Source organism: Alligator mississippiensis, chromosome 2 (genome assembly GCF_030867095.1).
Source record: "Alligator mississippiensis isolate rAllMis1 chromosome 2, rAllMis1, whole genome shotgun sequence".
Classification (NCBI taxonomy): domain Eukaryota; kingdom Metazoa; phylum Chordata; order Crocodylia; family Alligatoridae; genus Alligator; species Alligator mississippiensis.
The window spans coordinates 52,678,004-52,702,906 of record NC_081825.1 but is presented as its reverse complement, the minus strand read 5'-3'; the positions used below and the strand labels follow the sequence as shown (position 1 = coordinate 52,702,906).

The following is a 24,903-nucleotide window of genomic DNA, read 5'->3' as shown; positions in this document are numbered from 1 at the left end:
AAGAAATATTAAAGTAATAGTGGAAATTAACATTCTATTGTTTGCCAAGAGCATAAGTCTAATAATTAGAGCTCTCATATACAGCCAATTAGTTTTGACACAACAATAAGTGCAGGATTAAAAACCATATAAAAACTTCCCTTTCATTATAACCAAAGTAGAATTATAAATTACTTGACACTGAGACCACTGTGCAAACTTTCAGTGACTGCAAACAGGTAATATTTCATAAAAAATAACTATTAAATAGTAATAATCTTGAAGCAGCAAGCAGTATGAAGAGATAAAACTAAAGAAATCTAAACATGTCAAATAGATGAAAAAGAAGATAAATGTTTGCTCTCCAAGTCTGATTTGTTTAATGAAACTTTTTAAAAAGTGCCTTTGATTTTATTAAAAAGCCTATTACACAGGGAAGAGCAGGCAGACTGAACATTTCTGCACAACAGTTCCTAAAAAAAGGAAGGGCAACCAGTTGAATCTTACCTTTAGCTCCTTCTCAAGCCGATCTACTTCCGCACCCAGGGTGTCAATAATATTCTCTCCATGCTTCAGCATAAAAGCTTCTAGTTCCTCAAGTGTCTTCACCTGCTGAATTTCCTAACAAAAAATGAAAGTTGAGATAATGGAGGAAAAGTTAAAAAAAGAAACACTTAATTTACATGACTAAATCTGAACATATTTCCATGTTTCCTAATTGGCAGTGTTTTGTCAAGGAAAAGTAGGACTTATTTTGTATCACAACCACGTGTAGTCTGACTTTTCAAGGCGTGAGGATGAGCAGAATGGATAAATTTAAAATAAACAAAGAACATTTTGGCCACAGCAAATCTACACCATGTACAATTCTTCCCTTTTACTTCTCAATGATTTTTCCTTTATTCCTCAAACAAGGCTTACAAGTTCCAGTTTATTTTGCCAAAATCCACGTCTACAAAGAGTTAGCAAATAATTAATAAATAGTAATAGTCTCAAAGCAAAGCACTTGCTCCCATCCTTCCCTTTTCTGACCCTGTATCTTTTTGCCACTCTACCCACCCCTCCTGCATACTGTGGGCAACATACACTGCAAAGTAAATGTATTTACTTATATACAAAAGTATATACAATTCACAAAATTAACTGCAACGTACAGGACACTCCCCCTCCACCAAAAAAAAACCCAACAAAGAGAACATACAGCAAGTGAACTCAGACTGCAGGAAGCCAGTGGTACACCCAATCTAAAAAACAAGATTAAACTGAGCAGGGTGGAATGCTTTTTGAGTACAAGGCAGATATCCACTATCAATTTTTCGCCAAAGTCCAAGCAAACTAACTGAATATGGACTATGTTATATAGTGCAGCACTAACATGAGTTTTCCTTACATTCAAGTATAACAATATCTGTAGCTCTCTCTCAGTCACAGGCAATGTGGCTACAGTATATTTAAGATCAATATGACATCTCTATTATTTGGATTCAAAGTTACCCTGATAAACTGGAAAAATAGTTAGAAACTTAATGAATGACATTTGATAAAGATAAGTGCAAAGTCTTGCACTTAGGAAAGAACACTCACATGCAAAAAAATGCAAACTGAAAAATGACTTCCTAGGCTGCAGTACTACAAAAGAGGACCTGAGGTTTATTAACTGAATATAAGCAAACAGTATATTCTTGTTGCAAGAAAGGCCAATAGCATACTGGGTTTATTAACAGGACTGTCATTTCAGGTGAAGGGAAGTGATTCTTCCTCTGTATATATGTAGCACTGAGGCCTTACTTGAACTACTGCATCCAGGTTTGGGCACCATGCTTAAAGAAAGACATGGGCAAGTTAAAAATAACTCCAATGGCAAGCAACAAAAATGATTAAAGGTCTGAGAACCATGATTTATGACGAAAGATTGGAATAACTGTGATTATTTAATATGGAGAAGAGAAGACCAAGGATACTTTTGATAGATGTTCAAATACTGGAAGTATAGTTATAAAGAGAATGGCAAGAGGCTATTCTAGTCCTGTCCCCCATAGCCAGGGAGGAGTAACCATTTGGATTTGTCAAATCTGCCAATTTCCAAATAAAAAAAAACTTTAATCTAAAAATTCCTGGCTTGCTCAACTGCCACACACTAAAAGTACATACATGCTACACTCCTGCCCAGAGATGGTTTTATTTCAGTAGTGGTTGGTCTGATCTTAGGTGTATGCTTTACCTGTTTAGTATGTAAATCCCTCTGGAATTCTTCAAAAGTGCAAAATAATATAACCTATCTACTTGCAAATTTGGCTTTCAACATATTTGACAATGGGAAGCTCTTAACATATTTGACAAGAACCCCACCCCTGTGCTGGAAACAACATAACTTTATTAAAACATACTTGTAGCAGCTGTTCAATGTCTTGTTTTTCCAGGTAAGAACTAGTAACAACCCGTCCATCAAAGTCTACTTCTGCCTTGAATCTCACTTTGCTCATTCCCATGTCTGTGGCTTTAACATCATGAATTCCTCTGAAATACATAATTTATTTTTTTTGGAGGGGGGGGGGAACATGGAACGATGTAAAACAGTTCTACTGTTTTGAATTCTTTGGTTCACAACATTGTCACAGTACAGATTTTGCAAGTACAAAAAAGGAAACTCTGCTTTTTACCCCCTTTAAAAAGTCACAAATATTTTCAGAACTGACGTTCACTTCTTCAATCCCTTTTCCCAATTATGCTTTAAGCTATTTAAAATGGACCAAATTTCACAAATAAGACTGCTGACCTGGCAGCGCGGATCACGTCATTTGCAAGGGAAAACAGAATAGCCGAGTATTTGCAGGAATATGGCAGATCAGTATTAAGATCTGACTTGCTGACAAATTTATTATTTTGGCTTGAAAAAAAAAAAAATGTTGCTCTCTGTAAATACTATTATCTGTTAAGATGAAAGGAGCTGATTGCCTCTCAAAGCTATCCTCAAATTTCAAGTCTGAGTTATTTGTTATAGCAAGCAAAGGCTGTGCTTGCTTCTACCCTAATCACAGTAAATCACTAACTAGTTCCTTTAGAGAAAATTAGAACCTCAAATGTTCAGGTATTTTAAAATCATGACAAAATACCCTAACATACGTCTGCTGGTAGGGATCTGTTACAAACTGCATCTCTAGTAAGTAACTTCCTTTTCATTGACAACAACCATTTGAAACATCTTCAACGGCTGAAACATCTTCAACATGGAGACTTAGGACTTGATTCTCTAATGTGCCAAGCTGATTCGCTGCCAGGGAAGGGATCCCTGCATATAGGGGATCAACAACAGGATCCCCAAATTATCCCAACCTCAGCATAGTTACTGTATATACAAAAGATGACTATGATCATGGAAAACGACATGTCATCTGAAACTGTTATTGGAGAGCACTGTACTCACCACCTAGACAGCCTACATGCTGAATCTGGATGGGAGTTAGTATAAGACTACGTTCCAGAGACTTCACAGCAGTTGAGATTTCCAAACTGGATGGATTTAGTCATTATAAATGCACCAAAACTGGAGCTGAGTCTGTCTAAAATTCCAAGGATGTGTGGATCCAAATATTTAAAAGATGTCATTGGATGGTATGCACGACCAAACTTAAAAACATAGACCACCTTCCCAGCAACACACTCCTAGCCACCATGGACGTTGCCAGCCTATATACCAACATCCCACACCAGGATGGCATCCAAGCCTGCCTTACATATCTACAGGAACAAGATTACAACTCAGAATACAGGCCCAAAGATATTACTGACCTTATACATTTCATCCTCACAAACAACAGTTTCACTTTTAATAATCAACACTTCCTTCAGATGATGGGAACAGCTATGGACACTAAAATGGACCCACAGTATGCCAACCTTTTTATTAGCCACCTGGAAGAGGACTTCCTCAAGAACTGCACCATCAAACCCTTGCTATACTTAAGATACATCGATGACATCTTCATCATTTGGACTGAAAACCTACAATCTCTGATGAATTTCTGATGGAACTCAAACAGTCACCATCCCTCCATCCGACTTTCTTTAGAATACTCCAGCACCAACATCTCCTTTTTAGACACGATGATCAGTATCCAGAAGGGTAAAATACAGACCACAGTATACAAGAAACCCACAGACCAACATACATATCTGCACAGAACCAGCAATCACCCTAAACACACCAAAAAAGCTGTGATATACAGCCAAGCCCTCAGATACCACCGTATTTGTACTGAAGAGAACACCCGAGATTGCCACCTCACCAATCTTAAAAAGACTTTCACCCAACAAGGACACTCGTCCAGAGAGATAGATTGCACGCTTGAAAGAGCCACCTGGATACCACGTGAAGAACTGCTGCAGTACAGAAGAAAACCCCCCACTAATCGCACACCGCTGGTTATGACCTATCACCCCTCCCTTGAACCTGTACAGATAATCCTCAAAAAATTGCAACCCATACTAGACAGAGACCCTATTCTTAAAAAGATCTTCCCAGAGCCACCCATCCTAGCCTTCAGACAAGCATTGAACCTTGCCAACCTCATCACCAGAAGCAAACTTCCTCAAGCCCAGTACACACCAAAAGGATCCAGACCGTGCCAGGACAAGAAATGCAAAACCTGCCCCCACATCTCCACCACCCCCACAATTACTACACCCCACAACAGAGCCATCAGCATCCCAGGATCTTGCAGCTGCACCTCCAGAAATGTAATACCTCATCCAATGCACCAAATGCCCTGATGGAAAATACATAGGAGAGACCAAACAACAACTGCGCACCAGAATGAATGCACACCGGAAATCCAAAGACAGAAATACCCAATTACCGGTGGGGGCACATTTCTCACAGGAGGGTCACTCTCTCTCCAATCTCTCAGTCCTGATCCTCAAGGGAAACTTACACAACACTTCCCAGAGACGAGCCTATGAGCTCCATTTCATCAACCTGCTAGGGTGCATCCAAAAAGTTACAGGTTAGTTTTATTAAGGCTGGAAACAGATCTAAAGGATATCTACTGAAGCAGCCAGAAGGACACCAAAACTAATAATGCAGTGTGAGACTGTTGGCCATGACTGATTAGTAAAAACTGAACAGGTAAAAAAGGTAGAAATGTTTAAATTGCTTGTATATCAGGGCTACAAAATCTAGATAAGCAAGAGGAACTGGATATGCTCACTGATGAGGCAAAATTAATTTCTGAAACCTGACGGGATAACTCACACAACTGGAATGTTAAAATAAAGGGTAAAGCCAAATGTAACAACTGTATCAATGTCAACAGCTTATTATTTACTCTGACCCAAAGAAGGATGCTTGAAACCCAGAAGCTTGTCCACCAGCTCTCTCAACTACTCAAATGGCTCACTAAAAGATGCCTAAAAATACTTGCCTCCCAGATTAGACTATTTACCATGTAATTCTTATCTACATGCTCCTGTATTAATGCTAATGTAGCAAAGCTGTTGCAATTTCAACCATATTTCATTCCAGGTTAAAGTTACAGAAATTTAGCAAATTTGTATTCCTACAGAAATATGCATGTATAAGAAGTTATGAACAAAATTACACTTGGATCAGCTTCCAAAGAGAGAGACAGGAGCTAATACTTGAACCATGCAGCAGCTACTATGCTAGGAATAGAACATGTGCATGTAGCAATACGAGTGTTGCAAAACAGTTCCAACTGCAACCCTGATTCCTCCAGGGGACAAGTTCAGGCAATTTAACTTATTTGTATTTCTACCTCAGTAATCAGGCCTATGCAACAGAGCATAACAGTTGATATCTCTTGAGCAGCAGCTCACCATCCCCCTTTTAAAGCAGTCAAGCCATGGACAACAGAACTTTTAAATTGTTCTAACTTGCTCAGGAAATAAAGAGTAGATAAGAGGGTGGAGGACTGGCACTGTTCTTTAAAGACTTTTCTAGGATTATCAATAACTCAGAAGTGCAGAACCTTAAATAGATATGGTTCAAAATGAACCATCCTGGATTAAAAGCCCATCCTGGCTCAATGGTAACAATTAGAAATAAGAAAGCAAGAGACAGCAAAGGAGGAAACAAACAGCAAAGAATTAATGAAAACGATAATGGAAGCCAGTTGCCTAGCTGAATGTCCTGCCCATGTGGGTCCTGCCCTCAGTAATGGAAGCAGGGCCAGGTTTGGCAGCTGTCAAAGAGAGCCACTGCCACTAGTGCTGCTGAGAAATGGAGTCTGGCTTCCAGATCGTCCCAACCCTGCTGCGTGCCCGGGGCAGTGGGACCGGCCACACATACCATGGCCCAGGCTGCCCCTTGCGCCTGGGCTAGGCAGGACCAAGACCTCACCATAAGCCAGACAAAATCCCTTGGCAGCCTGCAGGTCATATTTTTTCTACCCCTGTAATATAAGATTCAACTGACTGAAAATGTGTGGGAATAAAATTAATACAAATCAGCATGTTATTATGGATTTGGGGTCTTGTCAAACAAACACGTATTTCTTTGAAGAAAGAAATCAATTTGTGTGAAAAAGATAATTGAAAACTTTCGTAGGATGTTTGATTTATTACCACACAATGCTGATTAGCAGGCTGCATTGCACAAGGTAGATCAAATACATACTGAATGAATCAGTAAATGGGTTCTTAATCCAAGTAAAAAAACAGCTGCCAAGTGGGAATCATCAATGAAAAGATGATACTTCTAGTGAGGGTGCCCAAGGATTGGTGTTAGGCCTGATGATACTCAACATTTCATCAACAATCAGCAGCAATGTAAAATTACTGCCCTTTAGTCAAAAATCAAGAGAAAAGTAAGTAAACAGGACAGGAAAATAAGATGGAACAATCCTGACCGAATGAATGGAGCCATGTGTTTTACATCTGTGAAATGCAGAATTATGCATCTAGGAACATAGAATTCAGTTCCATGAAGGGCATGACAAAGTGAACAGGTAACTATTATTCACCAAATCCTGGAACACTAGCATTAGGGGGCACCCACAGAAATTGGCAGGACACAGGTTTAAAACTAACAAGTGTCAGTATTTTTCTTTACACAATGTGTAAACTGTGGAATTCATTGCCACAGGAGGTGGTAGAGACAGACAGCATAGCCAGATTAAAAAACTGGACTAAACAAATTCATGGATGATAGATTACCGATAGCTGCTGAACAGAAGCGTTAGAGATGTTCCCTCTGGCATCTCTAAAAGAATAGTAGATGTCAATGAGGGTAATAAAGGACAGATCACTCCAGATCAGTGGTGCTCACAGAGTTGGTCCCACTGGCCAGATAAATCCCATGGGGCCACTCTGCAGCCCAGATCAGGCCCCATGCCATTCTTGCCATCTCAGCACACCAGGATTGGGCCCCACACTGCCTCTGGCCAAGCAGGGGCAGCACAGGATTGCAGGGTCTGACCCCAGCACTTGGGGGGTGAGCAGAGGGGGCACAGGGCCCCAGATTCTGATCCCAGCTAGGTGGAGGAAGTAGCACAGGGTCTCGTGCCACCTCCACCCAGCCTCTGCACCACCCTGTATGCCCAATGCAGCCTACAGGGCCAGTGCCAGCAGGGCTCCTAAAAGGCTGTGTGGGGAACCATTACACAGGGTTGCAGTCAGAATCAGCTCAGACCAAGAGCGGAGAAACCCTCCTCTATGTATGCCCAGTTCAGTGCTATGCCTCTAAAGCAGGGGTGGACAAAATACAGCCCTCAGGCCAGATAGAATGGCCTGGTATGCTGTATCTGGCCTGTGGGGCACCTCCAAAAGACTATTACCAGCCTGAGGCTGCCCCTCTGAAAGCAGGCTGGAGGCACGGGCTTTCAGAGGTCATGCGCCATCAGTCTGAGCCAGCTCTGTACCTTCACCTCCATGGGACACTCAGCACTCCAACTGGGAGCCGCACGTGGAGGCACAGAGGCGCCTTGGCCCAGCCTGAGGGCACACAGCTCTGCCTGCAGTACTGGGAGCCTCACATGCTGGCATGGAGCTAGCCTGGTCTGGTTCAAAGGCAGTGGGCAAGCTCTGGGCCACCACATGCAGCTCCTGGGACTCAGCTAGAACTGTGTTCCACCAGAGGACTCTGCCTGCTGTGGCCCATGAGTGCCCTGAGGGCCCAACCCCTGCTGCTGCTACCAGCAGCAGGGGCTGTGCACCGTGGTGGCGGGGGGAGCATATGGTATGGCACCCATACCCACATACCCACCCTTCCACAAATCCCACCCCCGACACAAACCCCACCCATAGCTCAATTGAGTTAACTGCCTTTCATTCCAGGAACAAAGTTATCCCTTTAAAGGCCTGTTCAGTTTCTCTCTTGTCCCAGGTTGAGTCAATTAGGACTGCCTTAAATGAGGCATCTGTTTTTACCAAAAATGGCACTTTAAGGATGCTGCGGGTTTTTCTTCCCAAGGTGGAGAACCTTGCATTTATCAGCGTTGAACACCATCAGATTCCTGTCCTCCCACTTGCTGAGCCTGTCCAGGTCAGCCTGGATCACCCGCCTGTCTTCTGGTGCGGATGCTTTGCCCCAAAGTTTGATGTCATTGGCAAACTTGGCCAGTCCGCTTCTGACTCCAGTGTCCACATCATTAATGAAGATGTTGAACAATATGGGTCCAAGGACAGAGCCTTGGGGGACCCCACTGGTCACAGGCCACCATGATGAGTGACTTCCATCAATTACTACCCTCTGGGTCCGACCACGGAGCCAATTTTCCAGCCAGTGGATTGTGGCAGACCCAAGGCGACAATTGGCCAGTTTCGCCAAGAGGTGATCATGGGATACCAGATCGAAGGCTTTTTTGAAGTCAAGATATATGACATCAATCTCTTCTCCCTTGTCCAGGTGATAGGTCACCTGGTTGTAGAAGGAAATGAGTTTGGTCAAGCAAGACCTACCCGCAACAAACCCGTGCTGGCTATCCCTTAAGATGTTGGCATCGGCCAGTCCATTGAGGATGGCCTCTTTAATAAACTTTTCTAAGATCTTCCCCTGGATAGAAGTCAGGCTGATGGGTCTATAGTTAGCCGGATCCACTTTCCTCCCTTTCTTGAAGATAGGCACCACATTGGCCTTCTTCCAGTCTTGGCGCTCTGGTGTAGTGCCCAAAGATTTTTCAAAGATCCGCGCTAGAGGCTGGGCCATGATGCTCGCCAGCTCCTTGAGTACCCTGGGGTGTAGATTGTCAGGGCCGGCTGACTTGAAGGTATCCAGCTTCTCAAGATGTTCCTTCACGAGGTCAGCATTAACGGAGGGCAGGGGATCACCCTCTCCTGGACTTCCCTGTCCCATAGCGGGCATGGGCGTCCCATGGGACTGATAAAAGACCAACGCAAAGTACCCATTTAATAGATTGGCTTTTTCCTGGGCGTCAGTTGCCCCATCTGGTTCAGCAGGGGTCCAATGTTGCCCCTGCTTTTCCTCCGGCTCCCCACATATCTGAAAAAGGACTTTTTATTGTCCTTGATGCTTGAAGCTAGTTCAGTTGCAGCCTTGGCTTTCAGAGGGAAAAGGTGTGTATATGTAAGAAAATACAATACTACATTAAAGCTGAGCAGGATTCATATGTCTCCAGGGCCATGACAAAAATTACTTAATTCACAACATACTGTTCAGATATGTTATTTGCAATCTGAATGATGCAACATTTTGCTAACATAGGAATACTTGAAAATAAACTCAATGCATCTGTTTTCACTGTCCAAAACAGTAATGCATGAAAAAGTAAAAGTACTTAAAATTTATCCAGCATGTATCCAGAGCTGCTGCTACATGGCTAGGCAGGGGCCAGAGTGGCCATGTACTCTGTGCCCAAGCAGGCCTGGAGCTGGAGCTATGGAGAATCCGCAACAGCAGCAGGAAAGAGAGAGGAGGGATGACAGGTAGTGGGAAAAGGAGGGCGGGGGGGCAGTGGCTGTAGCTGCAGCTGCAATCTCAGGTTGGGGTCAGAGTCAAAGCAGCTGCTTGCTCCTCACCCACCACTTGTACTAAAATACAAGACTATGAACTTCTCCCACCTCCATGCTAAATGCAGGGAGGGGGACCTCATCTTGGATTCAAATACATATGGTATTCCAGCTATGACTCATCACAGACTAAGAAAATACAGCCATGACTAAGGGCTTTTAGAAGCAAAAGCCAGCTTGCTTTAATATTAATGAAGTTAAAGGACCAGGAACAACAGCCTCAAGCTTCAGCAGGGGAGATTTAGGTTGCAGATTAGGAGGACCTTTCTGACTATGAAAGCATTGGAACAGGCTCCCTAGAGAAACTGTGGAACCTCCATCCTTGGAAGTTTTCAAGAGCCAGTTAAGCAGACGCTTGACTGGACAGTCTAGTCAGGAGCGATTCTGCCTTGAACAGGGGGCTGAACTGGATGATTGTGAGGTCCTGTCTAGCCCTACTTTCCTATGATCCTCAAGCATTCTAAACAAAAAGAATAATCGAAAAACTTAAATGTATGGCTTTGTAAAATTTTTCATGACATCACTTTAAATATCCTGCCTGATTTCTTTGGAATCTGTAAATGGTTATCCCTTAATCTAGGTTAATTCTACAAGCAGGTAGAAACATTGCTGCAGAATCAATGCTGTTATAGGATTTTCTTCTTGTGGCAATTAGCATCAAAGTGTAATAGTACTCCAGGGGCAACAAACAGAGTAATAAGGACAGCGTTTACATATTTTAAATGCTAATATTAAGAAGACTCGAAAAACAGCAATGGAAGCTCACTTCTATAACATGCTAATTTCTTTATAGATTTAGAAAGTAAATGGTCGTTTTAAAATTAAATTGAATTGTAGATAAAATGGACATAATGTTCAAGTTACTTTAGGATGTCCCTTTCCCTCATAAGTCTTATGCGCAAATTACCATTGTTAATAGCCTAATACAAGACAAAATTTATTTGAAAGTTGTTAGCCAAGCCTGAATACTCATGTTTATAAATTCAGTCATCAACATTTTTAGGGTGTGAATAGAAAATAAATAAATAAGTGTACACTAAAAGTCCTGATCCCAATATATTCCATGTTCAGGACCAATGAAAGATAGCAAACAGAAAATGAGAGATACCTACTATTCCAGCTCTCAGGTTTGAATGGCCTTGAATTACTTATCTCAAACACTAGTTTCCTGCTTTATCTGCTCAATAGACAGATTTTATACAGTCAAAATCCTCATCTTACCTTACAACAGGGTCACTTTCCAGTAATTCAGTTAGTCGCTGTACATGCTCAGGTTGGATGGACCGTCCCAAAAGTGCTTCTGTGTTGGTGTAGATGAGAAATGCCGAAACAGCTCCTAACAAAGTTCCTATCCCTAGAGACCCCATGCTGTCATAGTAAGAATTGCCTAAACAAGACATACCCACAGTCAGACCTATCAAATATTTCTAAAAGGGTCAAAAACATAAATCCTAAATACTGAAAGGTATATAGCATTGGTACTCCTATTTCTCAGAGCGCATGTTGGAAACCCTGCCCTTTATTTCTGACAGAAAAGACAAATGGAATCAATGCACACAGAATAAGCCTTACATGCCTCACTCTTCCCTACCATACAATTTACAAATTCATAGCCCATTTCACTGGGCACTCAGATTCCAGGGCATGGACATGACAAAAAAGTGCATCAGCACCAATCAAAATAACAAATCACTTTCCATGCTATTTAGAAGGTAAAGTTACTTTACTCATTAAAAGGACAGACACGGATTAATTAATTAATCAGTTTGATGTTGAAATGGGAGAAAAAATTATAAAAATAAAAGGTCATTTATTTATTTTTTTTAAATCTTATTTTCCCTTAAAAATATGCAAGCGATAATATCTTCGGACTGAAACAGTAATGTATTCTGGACAGTAATTTTAATGGGCATTTTAAAAAATTAAAACAAAAATTGTACATATTTTAATTTTATATTTTTATGAAGAGCACTATATAGTAAACTATTTCATGCATGAGTTGAAGAGAAAAGAAAAAGAAAAAAGTTTTGAATAACTGAGTACACAACCAGCTCTAGAAAATTGTGTCCGCTCGTAGGTAAAAGACACTGTCCCCTTTTTTCCAAGTTAGGAAGTCTGACATAGGAACTACAGCATAGTACTCTGAACATAACTAGCCTGTTACATAGCTTACCTCTAAAATTCTTTTGTGGAACAATTTTTAGGGTCACTTAATATGTTACTGTATACAGCATACTTATCTCCTGAATTTGGAGACTATTTGAGCAGCTGAGTATCTTTGGTACTAATTAAACTTCTGCCCTGATTCTCCAAAGCTGCTCTACTTTCTGGATGAAGAAAAAAGAATCTCGTCTTTAAATCCTGCCCTCATGTACAGTAGAGCAGCTAACAGTCCAACAAGAAGGCTGTGGGTACCACCCCAGTATGGGATTATACTTTCACACTGAAGTGGGCGATTTACATATACAACTGATAGAAGCCTTTATCTTTATTTACATAGATGCTCTTTCTTGAAAAAAATATATTAGAACTTGTCTAATTTAAGCTAGGTAAAATGGTAGCAATATCTATCCTATAAAACATGCATTTTTGCAGTGCTATAGCTCCACCAGTAACAGGTTCTGTGGAGAAAGAGAGAGACTGTTCAACTATTTCCTAGTTTCAAGCATCTTAAACTGATTAGATTTAAAATCAGATTAACGATTAGTATAAACTGTGGAAACTTGCCACAATGAAGTCTCTCCAAAGAGGCAGAGATAGATTTTCATTAAATATACTGTTAAAAATTCAGATTGACTGACACAGATTTTAATGTGAACTTTTTTACTGTAATATGAAATGCAACTGAATGATACCCGAGAAACAGTATTATTGAAGGAACTGGCTAAGAAGCAGAAATATGTATAATCTTGGTGGCAGTGCTTTGCATAAAAAGAAGCCAAGTAGCCTGCTATCTGTTGGCCATAAATCATACAGTTTATAAGTAATGAATAGAATATTTAAAAAAACTGAGAAGTCTGCTGTCAAATCTGGGGGGCTTTTTCTTTTTTCACCAACGGACTCTTCCTTTTCTTTTCTTTCTTTTTCTTTTTTTAAAGAGGTTAGAACATAGTGAGAAATCCAATAACCCAAGAGAGAGATTCTTGCAGCAATCAAGACGCATACATTTAGTACAATAAGAATAAGACAAATAGGTTTACTGATCTCATGTATGCAAAACATGAATATTCTCTCATACAAATCAGCCTCAGGTTAAGATAGCATTTACCTGTAAAAGAAGTCAGACCCATGCAAGTAGCAGCTATTGCTACACTCAAAACTGCGGCAGCATCCTCCATTAACACCACGTTTGTACTGGGATCACAACTCTGTATGACTGAACATGTAATAAAAGTGACATTGATGTTGACATTTTAGCTTGCCCCATCATTTAGCCAAGTGTAGACACAGACAAATGTAAAAGCTTCTACAGTCATATTTTACAGCCCCTTTCATAAAAAAAAACATGCCCTACACCTATTATGGAAATTTCCCCAGAAGATCTTAATGGGAAATTTATTCTTAAAAATGCAACTATTTTGGTACTTGGATATTTAAGTATCACCAAATAAGCCAATAAGATTTTATCCAAATTTGTAAAACAAACATGTTATTATATAACATATCAACATGAGACATGTGAAGCAAGAGAAAATAGTTAGCTACATATTCATATTATTGCGGAAATACCACTAATAAATCCTATTTTAAATACGACACATACTTTACTGAGCTAAGGACACATACCATATTGATAAAATGAGAGACCCTTGGCTCGGGCACTTCTTCGAACTTCATTTATAGCAACAAGAAGAGTAGCTGAAACAAAAGCAATACAGTTACTGAAAATGGTTAGAGGCAAAGTGACATTTATGGTTATGATCTAGGAGGGGGAAGAGAGGCTAAAACTCCTGCTCAAAAATCACAGCAAAAATAATTATAGCTCTCTGCTGACTATACAAGCAAAAAATTATTTTGGCAGATTATGCACATAAAAGGGTAAACATGTTAAACACATGCAGTAGCTTCTATCCAAAAGAGAGCAAGTTAAAGTATCTGAAGAATTTAAAAATTAAGTGTTATATTTCAAGTGTGTCAAAATACAAAATATTTAGGAATTTTAATTCTGTATCTATATGCCACAAAACACTTAATTTTTAAATTAACAAATATCTATACACTTGCATGCAATAGGTCACCAATAAAGCATACGGCAATCAGCATTTTGAATGGTGGTAATTCATAAAGTAATATCTTTACGTACTAGTCTCTCTGAACACAACATACTGTTGAATTTTCAGTGCCAAAAAGCGCACTGTGCATTTTTCTCAGATTAGTTCCAAGGATTTTATATATATTCTCCAGTCTACACAATTAATATAACCCAAGAAAATAGAAAATAATAATACTTTTTTCCTTTTGAAGGACAATAAAGCAAAAAACCCCACTAATTAGCACACAAATAAATTGAAGTCAGCAAGTCTTCCTACATATCTAGCGATGCCACTATTAGCAACACAGCTCAGAATTGTTCAGTTCTGGAATTAAAAGCTGAACCGACTCCCGAGCCTGCATTATCAGTTTAAGAATTCCATGACACTGCATACCTCCTTCAGACACCAGCGATCCTGCTAAGATGCAATACGCCTATAAAAAAAAAAAGGGGGGGGGGGGGGGGGGGGGGGAAGAAGGGGAAAAAAGACATTTTAGTACTTCATTGAACTCATAGGTGCATGAATACTTTAATTTCGAAATATCCACAATCATCTCATGTACAAGAATGATTTTACCCATGACAAAAATGCATCCACCTCTAGCTGCAGGATAGCAGCGGACAAAGAGCCAAGTTACAATATACTGAACAATACAAGAAGAGTGGAAAGAAGTGCTGTCTGAGGACAGACTTCAGGACAGCCCCAAATGCTCATAAAGCAGATTAAACTGTGATTAGTGTTAAAGCATAGCAGACAGAAACTTGGTTTTTCAGTTTCATCCTGAACAGCCTCTCAAGGAAACCGCAAATTCTACAGAATGTACTACCTCAGATGGTTGGATTAACCCTGCTGAAATTTAAAATTGACTTTGGGATTCAGAAAGCCTAGATATTCCAGATTGTAGGGTTACATCACATTAAGCCATACTTGCCACACAAGGTTATAAATATTAAAACAAGATCAACTTACCCAAAGAAGAGATTCTATGGGCTGAGGATGAAGTAAACCTATAATTCCATGATACCAGGAAAGTCCTGCACCCATCATGAAAATGCCAACCCCACTAATAAGGGAAGCAATATAACGCATGTTGGTGAAACCATATCTAGGCAGGAACAAAAAAATAGTTTAGAAAACATGATACCTGCAACTTAGAATTATATTCAAACAAATCTGACAAGAAAGGAGAAAAGTAGGTGTCTTGATGACTGGCTGCGATATAGCTGAATATCTAAATTAAAGCACAGTTGCTAAAATCAAAATCTTACCAAAGAATACAGCAACCTTATACATTGTTTCTTAAATATGTACTAAGTAGCTTGAATACCATTTATGTTTAGGGTTGTTTTTTTTAAATCCTCTTCCCTACATAAGCTATTCATATTTAGTTGCATTTGTTCAGTATTATGCACCACAGCTACTAATTAAGTTATATTTTTCAAAATGCATTAAAGTGTTTAATGAACAGGACAGCATTTACATTTCCTTGCAATGCTGCTTTTAATTGGAATATTTAGCCTTTATGTGAAGCTGGTCTCCACATACCATTTCCTTTAAATTAATACTATAAAAAACTTGCTACATGTTCTTTTAATAGTTCAGCTGACTGTGAACCTCCAACAGTTTTCAGTTTGAAACATTTTTGCCGAGAGTTAAAATGGCATTTGAATATACCACTGTACTACATGCCACTCCCACTATAAATATGACTACCAGCATTGCAAAAATGATGATAGTGTAGACTATAGGAACCATCAAAGAAATGGAGAGGAGTGGAAGAAAGGAAAAAGAAATGAAGGTTAAAGTCTGGTAAGTGTATGCTTAAATCAGAAGACTAAGTTGATGCTATACCAAATTCTTGATTGAAGACCATCTTGTTCAATTTGGTGAACAAATGTTAGTTTGACAGACACATTTTAACAAGTTGGAAGGAAACAGATTATCTTCATTGACTGGCTGATTGACACAGGTTTAGGTTGACACTATAAAAATATCAGAAAAATTACAGCTTCAAACTTTCACAAGGCTATAAAAACTGACATTAATTACCCTTTTACTAATATTAAAATGAAGACTAATGTGTTTAAGCCAAGAACCTCTTGTTACATCACATCTGAAATGGAGCATTTCCTCACTGAAAACTCTGTTTTGAAGGTGAAAAGTTGTCTTTTATTACCTTTGGCTAAATCCTGCTGTTCATGCAGGAAAGCAAGAATGTAGTACTATACATCTATTGCTATATATCTACTACTACATATAGTGGAGGGGTGGGGGGAAGAACAGAACCCATAAAACACTCTCCTTAAAATAAAAGAACACAAAAGTAATGAAAATAAAAAACACACACTTTGTACTCTGTAAAATTATAAGCTAATATGTCAAAGTGAAATTCCTTAAGAGCCATAAGATTTTATAATTCTTGACTTTGGCAAAAGTCCCTTTCTTTTTATTATTATGTTATAGTAAAAGTAGAAACCATTCGTTTCAGATTAGAAAAATGAAAGTTTTAGTTTTATTTGAGTAACGTTTTTATTTGAGTAACGTTGTCTAAAAGTACTAAATTAAGTGCACAGTAACCAGAGTTACTGCACAGTAGCACTAAATGCCTTTTTAGTGACACTACTGCACAGTAGCCTAATAATACTGCACAGTAGCATATTAGCACTGTTCGTAATGTGATATGCTATTGCACAGGGTTATTAGGATACTACATGGTTAGCATCTCATATAGGAGGTGCCCAGTGCAATCCATCTCATTTTATTTAAATTTGTAATTCTCAACCAGAGTGCCAAAGCACATTGGGGTGCTTTGATGTCCTTTTGAGGGTGCTGCATTGTCACACAATGTTAGCACTTTTTGGTGTGCAAACATTTTTCACAAGAGATTTCAAATAGGAATCCAGAGTTAAACACACTGCCTTGCTGTGGTCTTTCTGAGTTCTTTGCAACAGAAAAAAATTGCTGTTTTTTTCCAAAATCAAAAAAGGAAAGTAAACTTAGGAGCTAACATTTTCTGAAGATTGCCTTGAGTCTAACAGGGTATTCCCAAAGTCTAATGAGGGGTGCCTTGAGCCTAAAACATTTGATAACTAATAATGTAAACAGTCTATTTCTCAAACATATTTGTTGTACACAAGTAATAGGAGATGCTTTAAGCCTGAATATGTTATTTGAAACTTAATTATTTACTCCAGAAGCTTACGGATGACTAGAGTCTGGTGTCCTTGCAGACTGACTGATGCCCAGTGCTAGTAAAGCCTGTATAAAGAAAACGGGAGGGGAAAAAGTCAGTAGAAAAAAATATTATGGAGTCTCTAGAGTTCTGGCTTGAAAGGAGATTCAAGCTTGTTTTTTTGTATATACAGTTCAAGAAACAAAACAACATTAGCTCAAAACAGTAATTTCACAAGAAATATTCACTCTCAGACAGGACAATGTCAACCAAAAGGAATTCACCTAAATCATTTTAGTTTTAGCTGTAAGAAGTTTAAAGCAATTTAAAACAGAAGTTAAGGGTTTATTTAATATAATAATGAATATTTTAAAAATCTCTCCACTTAAATTTAAAAATCAGGGAACAAAGGATATACAAGTTAAATATATTTGCTATAAACAGAAATTATGCATGAACTATAAACAAATATAGTAATTTCCATTACATTTAATGCAATCTGAAGTGAAAGTATCCTGTACATTTAGCATTAAGGATTGTCCAACCTAGAAAAAATATGTTAGTATTTCCTACATCTTGAAAATCTGATTGTATAAAAGAATTGATACATTGTGATACTATTAGACACGTATTAAATTCTGGTAGTGCAATCCCTTATAAATCCAGGCCCTTATCCTCCAAGGATTAAGCATGTACTTTAAAACACATCAACCTAAACATGTTAAGGAGCTTACGTATGTGCTTAAGTCCTTGCAGTGTGTTTTATCAATATATACAGCTCACTTGTATGTGTGGCAAGTGCATGGCATCACTCTATAGCAAGTAATGCATGTACAGGGTAACAGCCATAGTGGTAGAAGTTTGTACCATTTATCTAAAGCTTTTCTTGCATTCAAAACTTGTCAATGACCCAGGAAGGAACAAAGCATGGTATCCAAGCTTTTCTTGGATTCAAAACTTGTCAATGACCCAGGAAGAAACAAAGCATGGGATCTAAATAAAACTTATGCAACTGTTTTTTGAAACAGAAGAACATAACATTTGAAGAATTACATAAGTTTTATCTGTTAAAAGGTGTTAATGTGGGAAAGTCAAACCACCACAAGTTTGGAAATGCCAGATCTCTAGTTAACCAGAACTTAATTTCTCCCACCTAACATGTGCATTATGATGCAGTCTTTAACTGGACAATCACATATTATTTGTTCTACATGACCACACCATTGGCGATGAATGAAGCATAAAGGTGCAAGAGAATGGAGGATGTTTTTGTACTTAAGGAGGCTCTTGTATCTGGTACATCAGATACCTGGCTTCCCTTCCTGTCTCAAACACTGACTTCCTAGGTACAAATACACAAGATCATTACAATATGTTTCCATAAAGTAGGCATATTCAGTTGCATAGGCAACCTAAATTCTGTGCACTTGACTAACAGCTTTATTTAACATCTGTGTATATTATTTTACTTGGCAACTTGAGAGTTAAAAAACAACAAAAACAAATCAGGGTTTATTTCATAAAGCATGGTTGACACTATGGGGCATTCATAATTTAAAAAGGAAAAATAACTAAAAGGCATTAAAATATTCAGGATTGCCTTAATATCTTAAATGTATGTAAACAAAAACTACAACAGCAGAGGTACTAAGCCAAACTTTACTAGTTAAAAACACAACAGGATTACAAAATTTCCAGCCACACACTGTTCAAAATTTTAGGCTAGAGTGTTAATAAGAATTCAACAATTCTGTCATTAAAGTGGTCTGTCAAATAAATTATACTGATACAGAAAACAAAAATAAAAGATCAAGTTACTGAAGCAGTGGGGGCCAACCTTTTTGGCAGGCATGCCACAAACTAACCCATACCGTCCCATACAATCCCCTCCCCCTGCCTGTTCTGCTGCTTTGCTTTCTGCAGTATCTGTTGCAGTGCTGCCTGGTAAAATTTATTTAGTAATGAAGTAACTGAAGCATGAAAACACACCCTACATTTCTCAGCTGTGAAAACAGTCTAATTAAGTTCCTTTGACTGATGAGGGTTGGCAAAGTTGAAATGGCTCCTGAATGTAATAAAAACCTACACTGTTCTTACTAAAGTGTTATCTGCTACTATACTTACTAAGAAAAAGCATGCAAAGCCATAGAAATTAATAAAAAAAGTGTTTCCTGAAACTTGAAGAAGCAAAAATCATTGCAATATGAAACAGATTAGATCCTGTGAACCAACCATTCAAACACAGAGATTCTATTTATAATCTAAACTGAAAACTAAAGACATTTTAAAAGCTTCAAATTCTAGTCTCCAGCCTCACCCCAATTTTACAGTGTTATATCATAAAAATGCCCTTAAGGGCTTCCCAAAACAAGCACTCTGTCTCAAAACAATAACGAACAATATACTAATTAAACAAAACGTTACTTCACTTTGCTGATTCCCAAGACTACTTGTAAGGAGCCCTATCATTTTTTAGCTTAACTAGTTACCACCACAATTCAGCCAACCTTCTCTGAATAAAGAGCATTATCTATTAATACAACTGCAGAAAAACTGTTTTCTCAATTATTTTAGTTAGTTTTCAAAAAGTTAAATCATGGCAACAAAACAACTACTCACCTGGTTGCAAGTATCTGCTAAAGAATGTATAGCTTCCGAAAACATGCTTGCAGAACCAGTATAAACCCAAGCAAGTAGTTTGAAGAAGAAATTCAACCCATTTCTAAGAAGGAAGAGAAGAAAATCAGTAGTAACACTATATAAAATTAACGTCCGTTGTTTTAAAATACTATGAAACCTATTTGTGTATAACCTTGTGTTATCCATCAAAAAGAAAGAAATTCAACTAGAAGCCAATTTGATGATTAGTACTTGTAATAAAGGTACCTGCGTTTTTTAAATATTTTCTGCATTGAAATATTTTCAATTGAATATAAAGATATAAAAAGATTCAATTAGTTTGAGCAACATATATTTTCTTTAAATAATTCTACCTCATAAAGTATACTATCCTGAAGTTATGATTTGTCTGAGGGCCAAGGATATTTGTGATATCTTTTACTGGACCAACTGCATAGTTGGAAGAGCTATTGAACAAGCTTTTAGGCTTCATAAGTCCTTCCTCAGGTTTAACATCAACCTCAAGGGAATTTCCATCAAAATCCTTGCCTCTCAGATGTTTCCTGGACCATTACAGCTACAAGATTCCAATTTCTCTGTCTTCACTTTCAAGACACTGCTCAATGCTTTTGCAGTTTATAAATATTTCAGGAGGATTTTGACCCTCTTTGCCTCCTCAGCAGAGCAGCATAAGCTTCAAAACTGGTTCTCCCATTTTATTCTGAGTTTTCTATATGGCCCCACTCAATTCTAGCATAGCATCCTCTGACCCCTAAGTCCCATTCAAATCCCTGCAAACACAGAAGTACTGTTAGAGGAGCTGGGAATTTAGGGGTGGAGCAAGTGGGCTGCTGCTGAATTCCCTGCTTACAGAGCTGGATGTTTTTTGTGAGGGGGGGAGAGGGGAAGGAATGCAAGTGATGGCTGCATTGCCCTGCTCTGCCCCCCTGCCTTGCTGTTTGTTCTGCCACAGCTGCATGGTTTACATACAGCTCTCAAAACAGATCAATGACCTATTTTAACAAACTTAAACAATTTTAAACAATTCCTATGGCTTAATTAGACGAAATCGTCGAAGATTCATCATCTGGCTCTTCTAAATAACGGAAACCTAACTCATAAGCTAACTGCCATTGGCCTGCGTCCCCTAAAATCCGAAGCTGCCGCTTGTTAAATCCGGAACGCTGTAGGAGAAATCCAAACATGTATCACTCCTCTAGGGTTCTCGGTGGCAGTGGTGGAAGATCGGATCCACGTCGTCTGGTGCCTTGGGGCTCGGTCGGGTTTTGACAGTCCCGATCAAAAGACAATCTTGGCTCCATCAGGATACGCAGTCTTGGCAATTGACAAAGAAGATTACTCACGGGTTGGCTTACCATTGGACTGAGCAGAATTCGAAGAACGACGATGTTCTTTTGTCCGTAGATCTCGAGACAACTGTCTAGACTGTGAGAGGTTAGTGAAACGGTCCCAGGATCTCGCAAATGACGGTGAGGCCATGGTCTTATTCACTGGAGTGATGTTAATCCTAGCACACATGCTCTCGGATTCCAAGCACAATACGAGACGCCAATCATTGCCAGCACAAGGTGATCTGCGCCGGTATATTCGGGGCGTCCTGCATGCCACACGTGGGCCTTTTGACTAAACAGTCCTGCAACAAGCGCTGGCAGTGGAATAGGCCAACGAGTATTACATGTTATCATGTCGATGTTGGTGACATGTCCTCTACTCCACGAAGCTTGTCTAACTAAGAAGCTTGCTTCTTCTTGGTTCAGCAGGTCGGATCCAAGTTCTATGACTAAACGTCCTAACCATACAGCTAGAGTCTCTTCAGGTTGAATTTTTGATGCTCTACATAAATCCTGCAACTCAGTTCTGGTGCGAGCATAATAAGTAGTAGCAACTTGGTTAGTTGTTGTTGCAGAACAAGCTGCTCCTTTGGGAGATGATGCTGTCATAGGCTGAACTGCTGCCGCGGGGGTTACTGCTACTGTTGCTGCTTCAGGCAGGAGGGGCGGATGCTCCCCTCCGCTTGACTCTCTCCTTCGTCGGCAGGAAGGCGTGGTCGGCCGAGACGCTGCTGCGTTGCTAGGCGGGGTTGACGGCGACGATGCTGCGTCAATGGGCGGAGTCGCTGACCGAACTCTCGCGGGTTCGTTAGAAGCTCCACCCTTCTCTTCCGGTTCTTCCACGCGGTCTCCCTCTTGCTCGGCGCCATCTTGGACTGGCATTTCAGGCTCCTTTTTCTCAGCCGCTTCTTTGACTGATCAGATCGCCATCTGCAGCTGGGTTTTCAAACTTAAGTTTTTCTGCATTAGATTCATTATAGCACAAATGGTTGCACTACCTTCTCCCCCCTTGTCGTACCGCAAGGCCACTCTTTCATCCGCAGGGCGTTCCTCCGTCTCCAGATCTTCGCGGAGCTCGGATGGAAGCTCGCGACCCCGTAATCTAGACATTATCATCCCCGGGGGGAACGGGCTGATGGGCTCTGGTTCTTCACTCTCCTGAGCATATCGTAAGCATTGGGCACACTCCCGGGTGAAAGTCGGGTTCGTTTCATCCGCTGGGTTGGGTTCGGCAAGGGACACAGTATCGAGGGGCCTAAATAGGACCCGCTCATCTCTCGTTATACACCCGAACGCCGCAGGGAGCAAGTACACTTCCCTTTCTCTCGGGGCTCCGTCTTCAGAGATTCCCTCTTCTCCCTTTAGCGACAGACGGCTGCTTACAAATCTTTCACCTGTTCCACCCGCCTGGTGGTAAGCGATATGTATCTCTAATTCTTCAAAGCTTTTCACTTGGCGTTGGTTATCGCGCCAAGGGCAGTTCCTAACCAATTCTAACTCTAGCATATTCTCTCAATCCCGTCTGGGTTGCTACATGCGCATTCTCTCCCGATCCCATCCTCGTCGCTATGTGCAGGCCGCGCCCCGATCCCACCTTTGTCACCATGTGCAGCGGCGATTCCGATCTCATTCCCGTCGCCATGTGCGAGCCGGGGGCGAGCCAGGCCCGTCTTCATTGCACACGGGCTGTGGCCAGCAGCCTGGGCACACGGGGCTGGAGAGAGCCGCTGGGCGGTTTAGCGCACGCGAGTTAGAATTAGTTACGGAGGTGTAATGGTTGATTGAAAAGATTGTTTACTTACACCCAAAGATGGTATTGGTGTAGGCTGGACAGGTTTCCAGGCACAGCTCCCGCCTGGATCCTCACTAGAGGAACACGACAAATCGATTGCTCCCATGGAGTTGTTCAGGCTCCGCGGGTCCGGTTCGGTTAGACTCGAAAAGTTTCCCCGGAGTTACTTAGGCTCCACGGGTCCGAAGTTACAGGAAAGGGATACGTCTAGGATTGCACTCAGCGACAGGGAGACGCTAGAAGCGAAAGCTCCGTAGGCTCGGTTCTATTGCCTCTATTGCCTGCTTAGGGGAGGCGCGTCGGGTCCGCAAGGGTCCGCAGCGCTTGGAGATCTTCACACAGAATCTCTCTCGTCCTCCCTCCTCCGACTTGGGCGGAAACTACCCAAGCCTTTTGTATGGCTAGCAAGCCAATCGCTAGCCGCCACGTGTGCCTACATTAGGAATGGGCCAATAATGTGGCATGAATCCTAATACAAATGGCGGGAACTTCTTTACAGCGTGTATCACTATGATGCAAAAGAGATGCACCCTGCAAAGAAGCTGTAATCTGGCGGGAAATCCCCCGTTGCACCAGAGTTCTTTCTTGTAGCAGAGAACTCTACCGTGCAAAGAAAGCGACAAATTGGCGGGAAATAATTTAGCGGTGCTGAAGCGCACACACAAAGAAAAAAAAAATCACACCTTTGGGTTGTGACAACAACAAAGGGCTGAATAAAACTCTGGGAGAATATGGATCTGTCAAACCGTTTCTCTGGATGGCAAATTTAGATACTTGTATGCTTGGCAGAAAACAGGTAGCTAATAAAATAATTTTTAACCTGTTTTCTATCAAGTGTACAAGTATCTAAATTTGCTCCTGGAATTTTATTCAGTTCTTTATTGTGTAGTCTCCGAGGATAGATTTAAAAATATTGCATCTTTTTAAAAATAAATTTATTCAAGAATAAATCTCAAACTGTGACAAGCTATGTTAAGACCTAAACTTACAATAGTCATTTAAATTAATAAAAGTTATATAAATATTCAGACCACAGTACAGGCAGCCCCTGCTTAACGCTGTTTTGCTATAATGCTCATTTAAAATTGATACCCGATTCCACCTAGCACTCAGCAAGTTTTGTTATAATGTCCGCAGTCACCATCTTGGGTCATCAAAAACTTTCGATTTTGCTTAACAATCAGTTTTTCAGAAACCAGTTAAGAGCACTAAGTGGGGTTGCCTGTACATTTTTACCGCTTCAAAAAAAATCCAGTGAAGTGAGGGAAGCAACCAATTAAATATGTGCAGCCAGAATACACTGAAGTGATAATCTAGGTTCTGGACAACTGCAGCCCCTTCTGCAAAGCAGCAGAAATATTTTCTTTAACTCAATTTATTGTTTAATTCAGTTCAATAACTAGCTCATTCGAAGTTGACCAATGAAACAGAAAGTGAAACATGAAAACTTAAAGTGTACATACAAAAAGCTAAAATTTATTAGTTTTAAGGTCTTAAAAAAAATGACCAGAGACAAAAAACAGTTCAATTCATTGACTTCAGAGACTACTTCCTGTTTAATTAAAAAGTTGCCTTTGAATTTAAAACGTTTTGAGAAACATTTTTTCTTATGTATCCAGTATATTTAACTAATGAATATTTTAGTTCTGATGTTCTAGTTTCCATCCAAAAGGTACAAGTACAAAAAACAAAAACAAAACAAAAAAAACCATACACCTTAATCAAGCAGCAAATACAAAGAAAAGTAAATTA

General features: G+C 39.9%; 1 protein-coding gene across 4 annotated transcripts in view; it reads right to left on the bottom strand.

The window, feature by feature from the left end:
* SLC30A9 (solute carrier family 30 member 9) overlaps positions 1 to 24,903 on the bottom strand; it is a 66,449-nt gene that overhangs the window by 5,429 nt on the left and 36,117 nt on the right. For 3 of the 4 annotated variants that reach the window (XM_006276803.4, XM_014594929.3, XM_014594930.3), the window contains 9 exons: positions 20,008 to 20,110; positions 17,419 to 17,474; positions 15,186 to 15,321; positions 14,610 to 14,649; positions 13,750 to 13,821; positions 13,232 to 13,339; positions 11,185 to 11,350; positions 2,367 to 2,496; positions 487 to 600 (listed from right to left, as the gene is read on the bottom strand). In XM_006276803.4, the coding sequence (XP_006276865.1) occupies positions 487 to 600; positions 2,367 to 2,496; positions 11,185 to 11,350; positions 13,232 to 13,339; positions 13,750 to 13,821; positions 14,610 to 14,649; positions 15,186 to 15,321; positions 17,419 to 17,474; positions 20,008 to 20,110 (925 nt within the window). Of the gene's footprint in view, positions 1 to 486; positions 601 to 2,366; positions 2,497 to 11,184; positions 11,351 to 13,231; positions 13,340 to 13,749; positions 13,822 to 14,609; positions 14,650 to 15,185; positions 15,322 to 17,418; positions 17,475 to 20,007; positions 20,111 to 24,903 lie in introns of those variants that run through there. The other variant, XM_019481003.2, reaches the window with a different exon arrangement.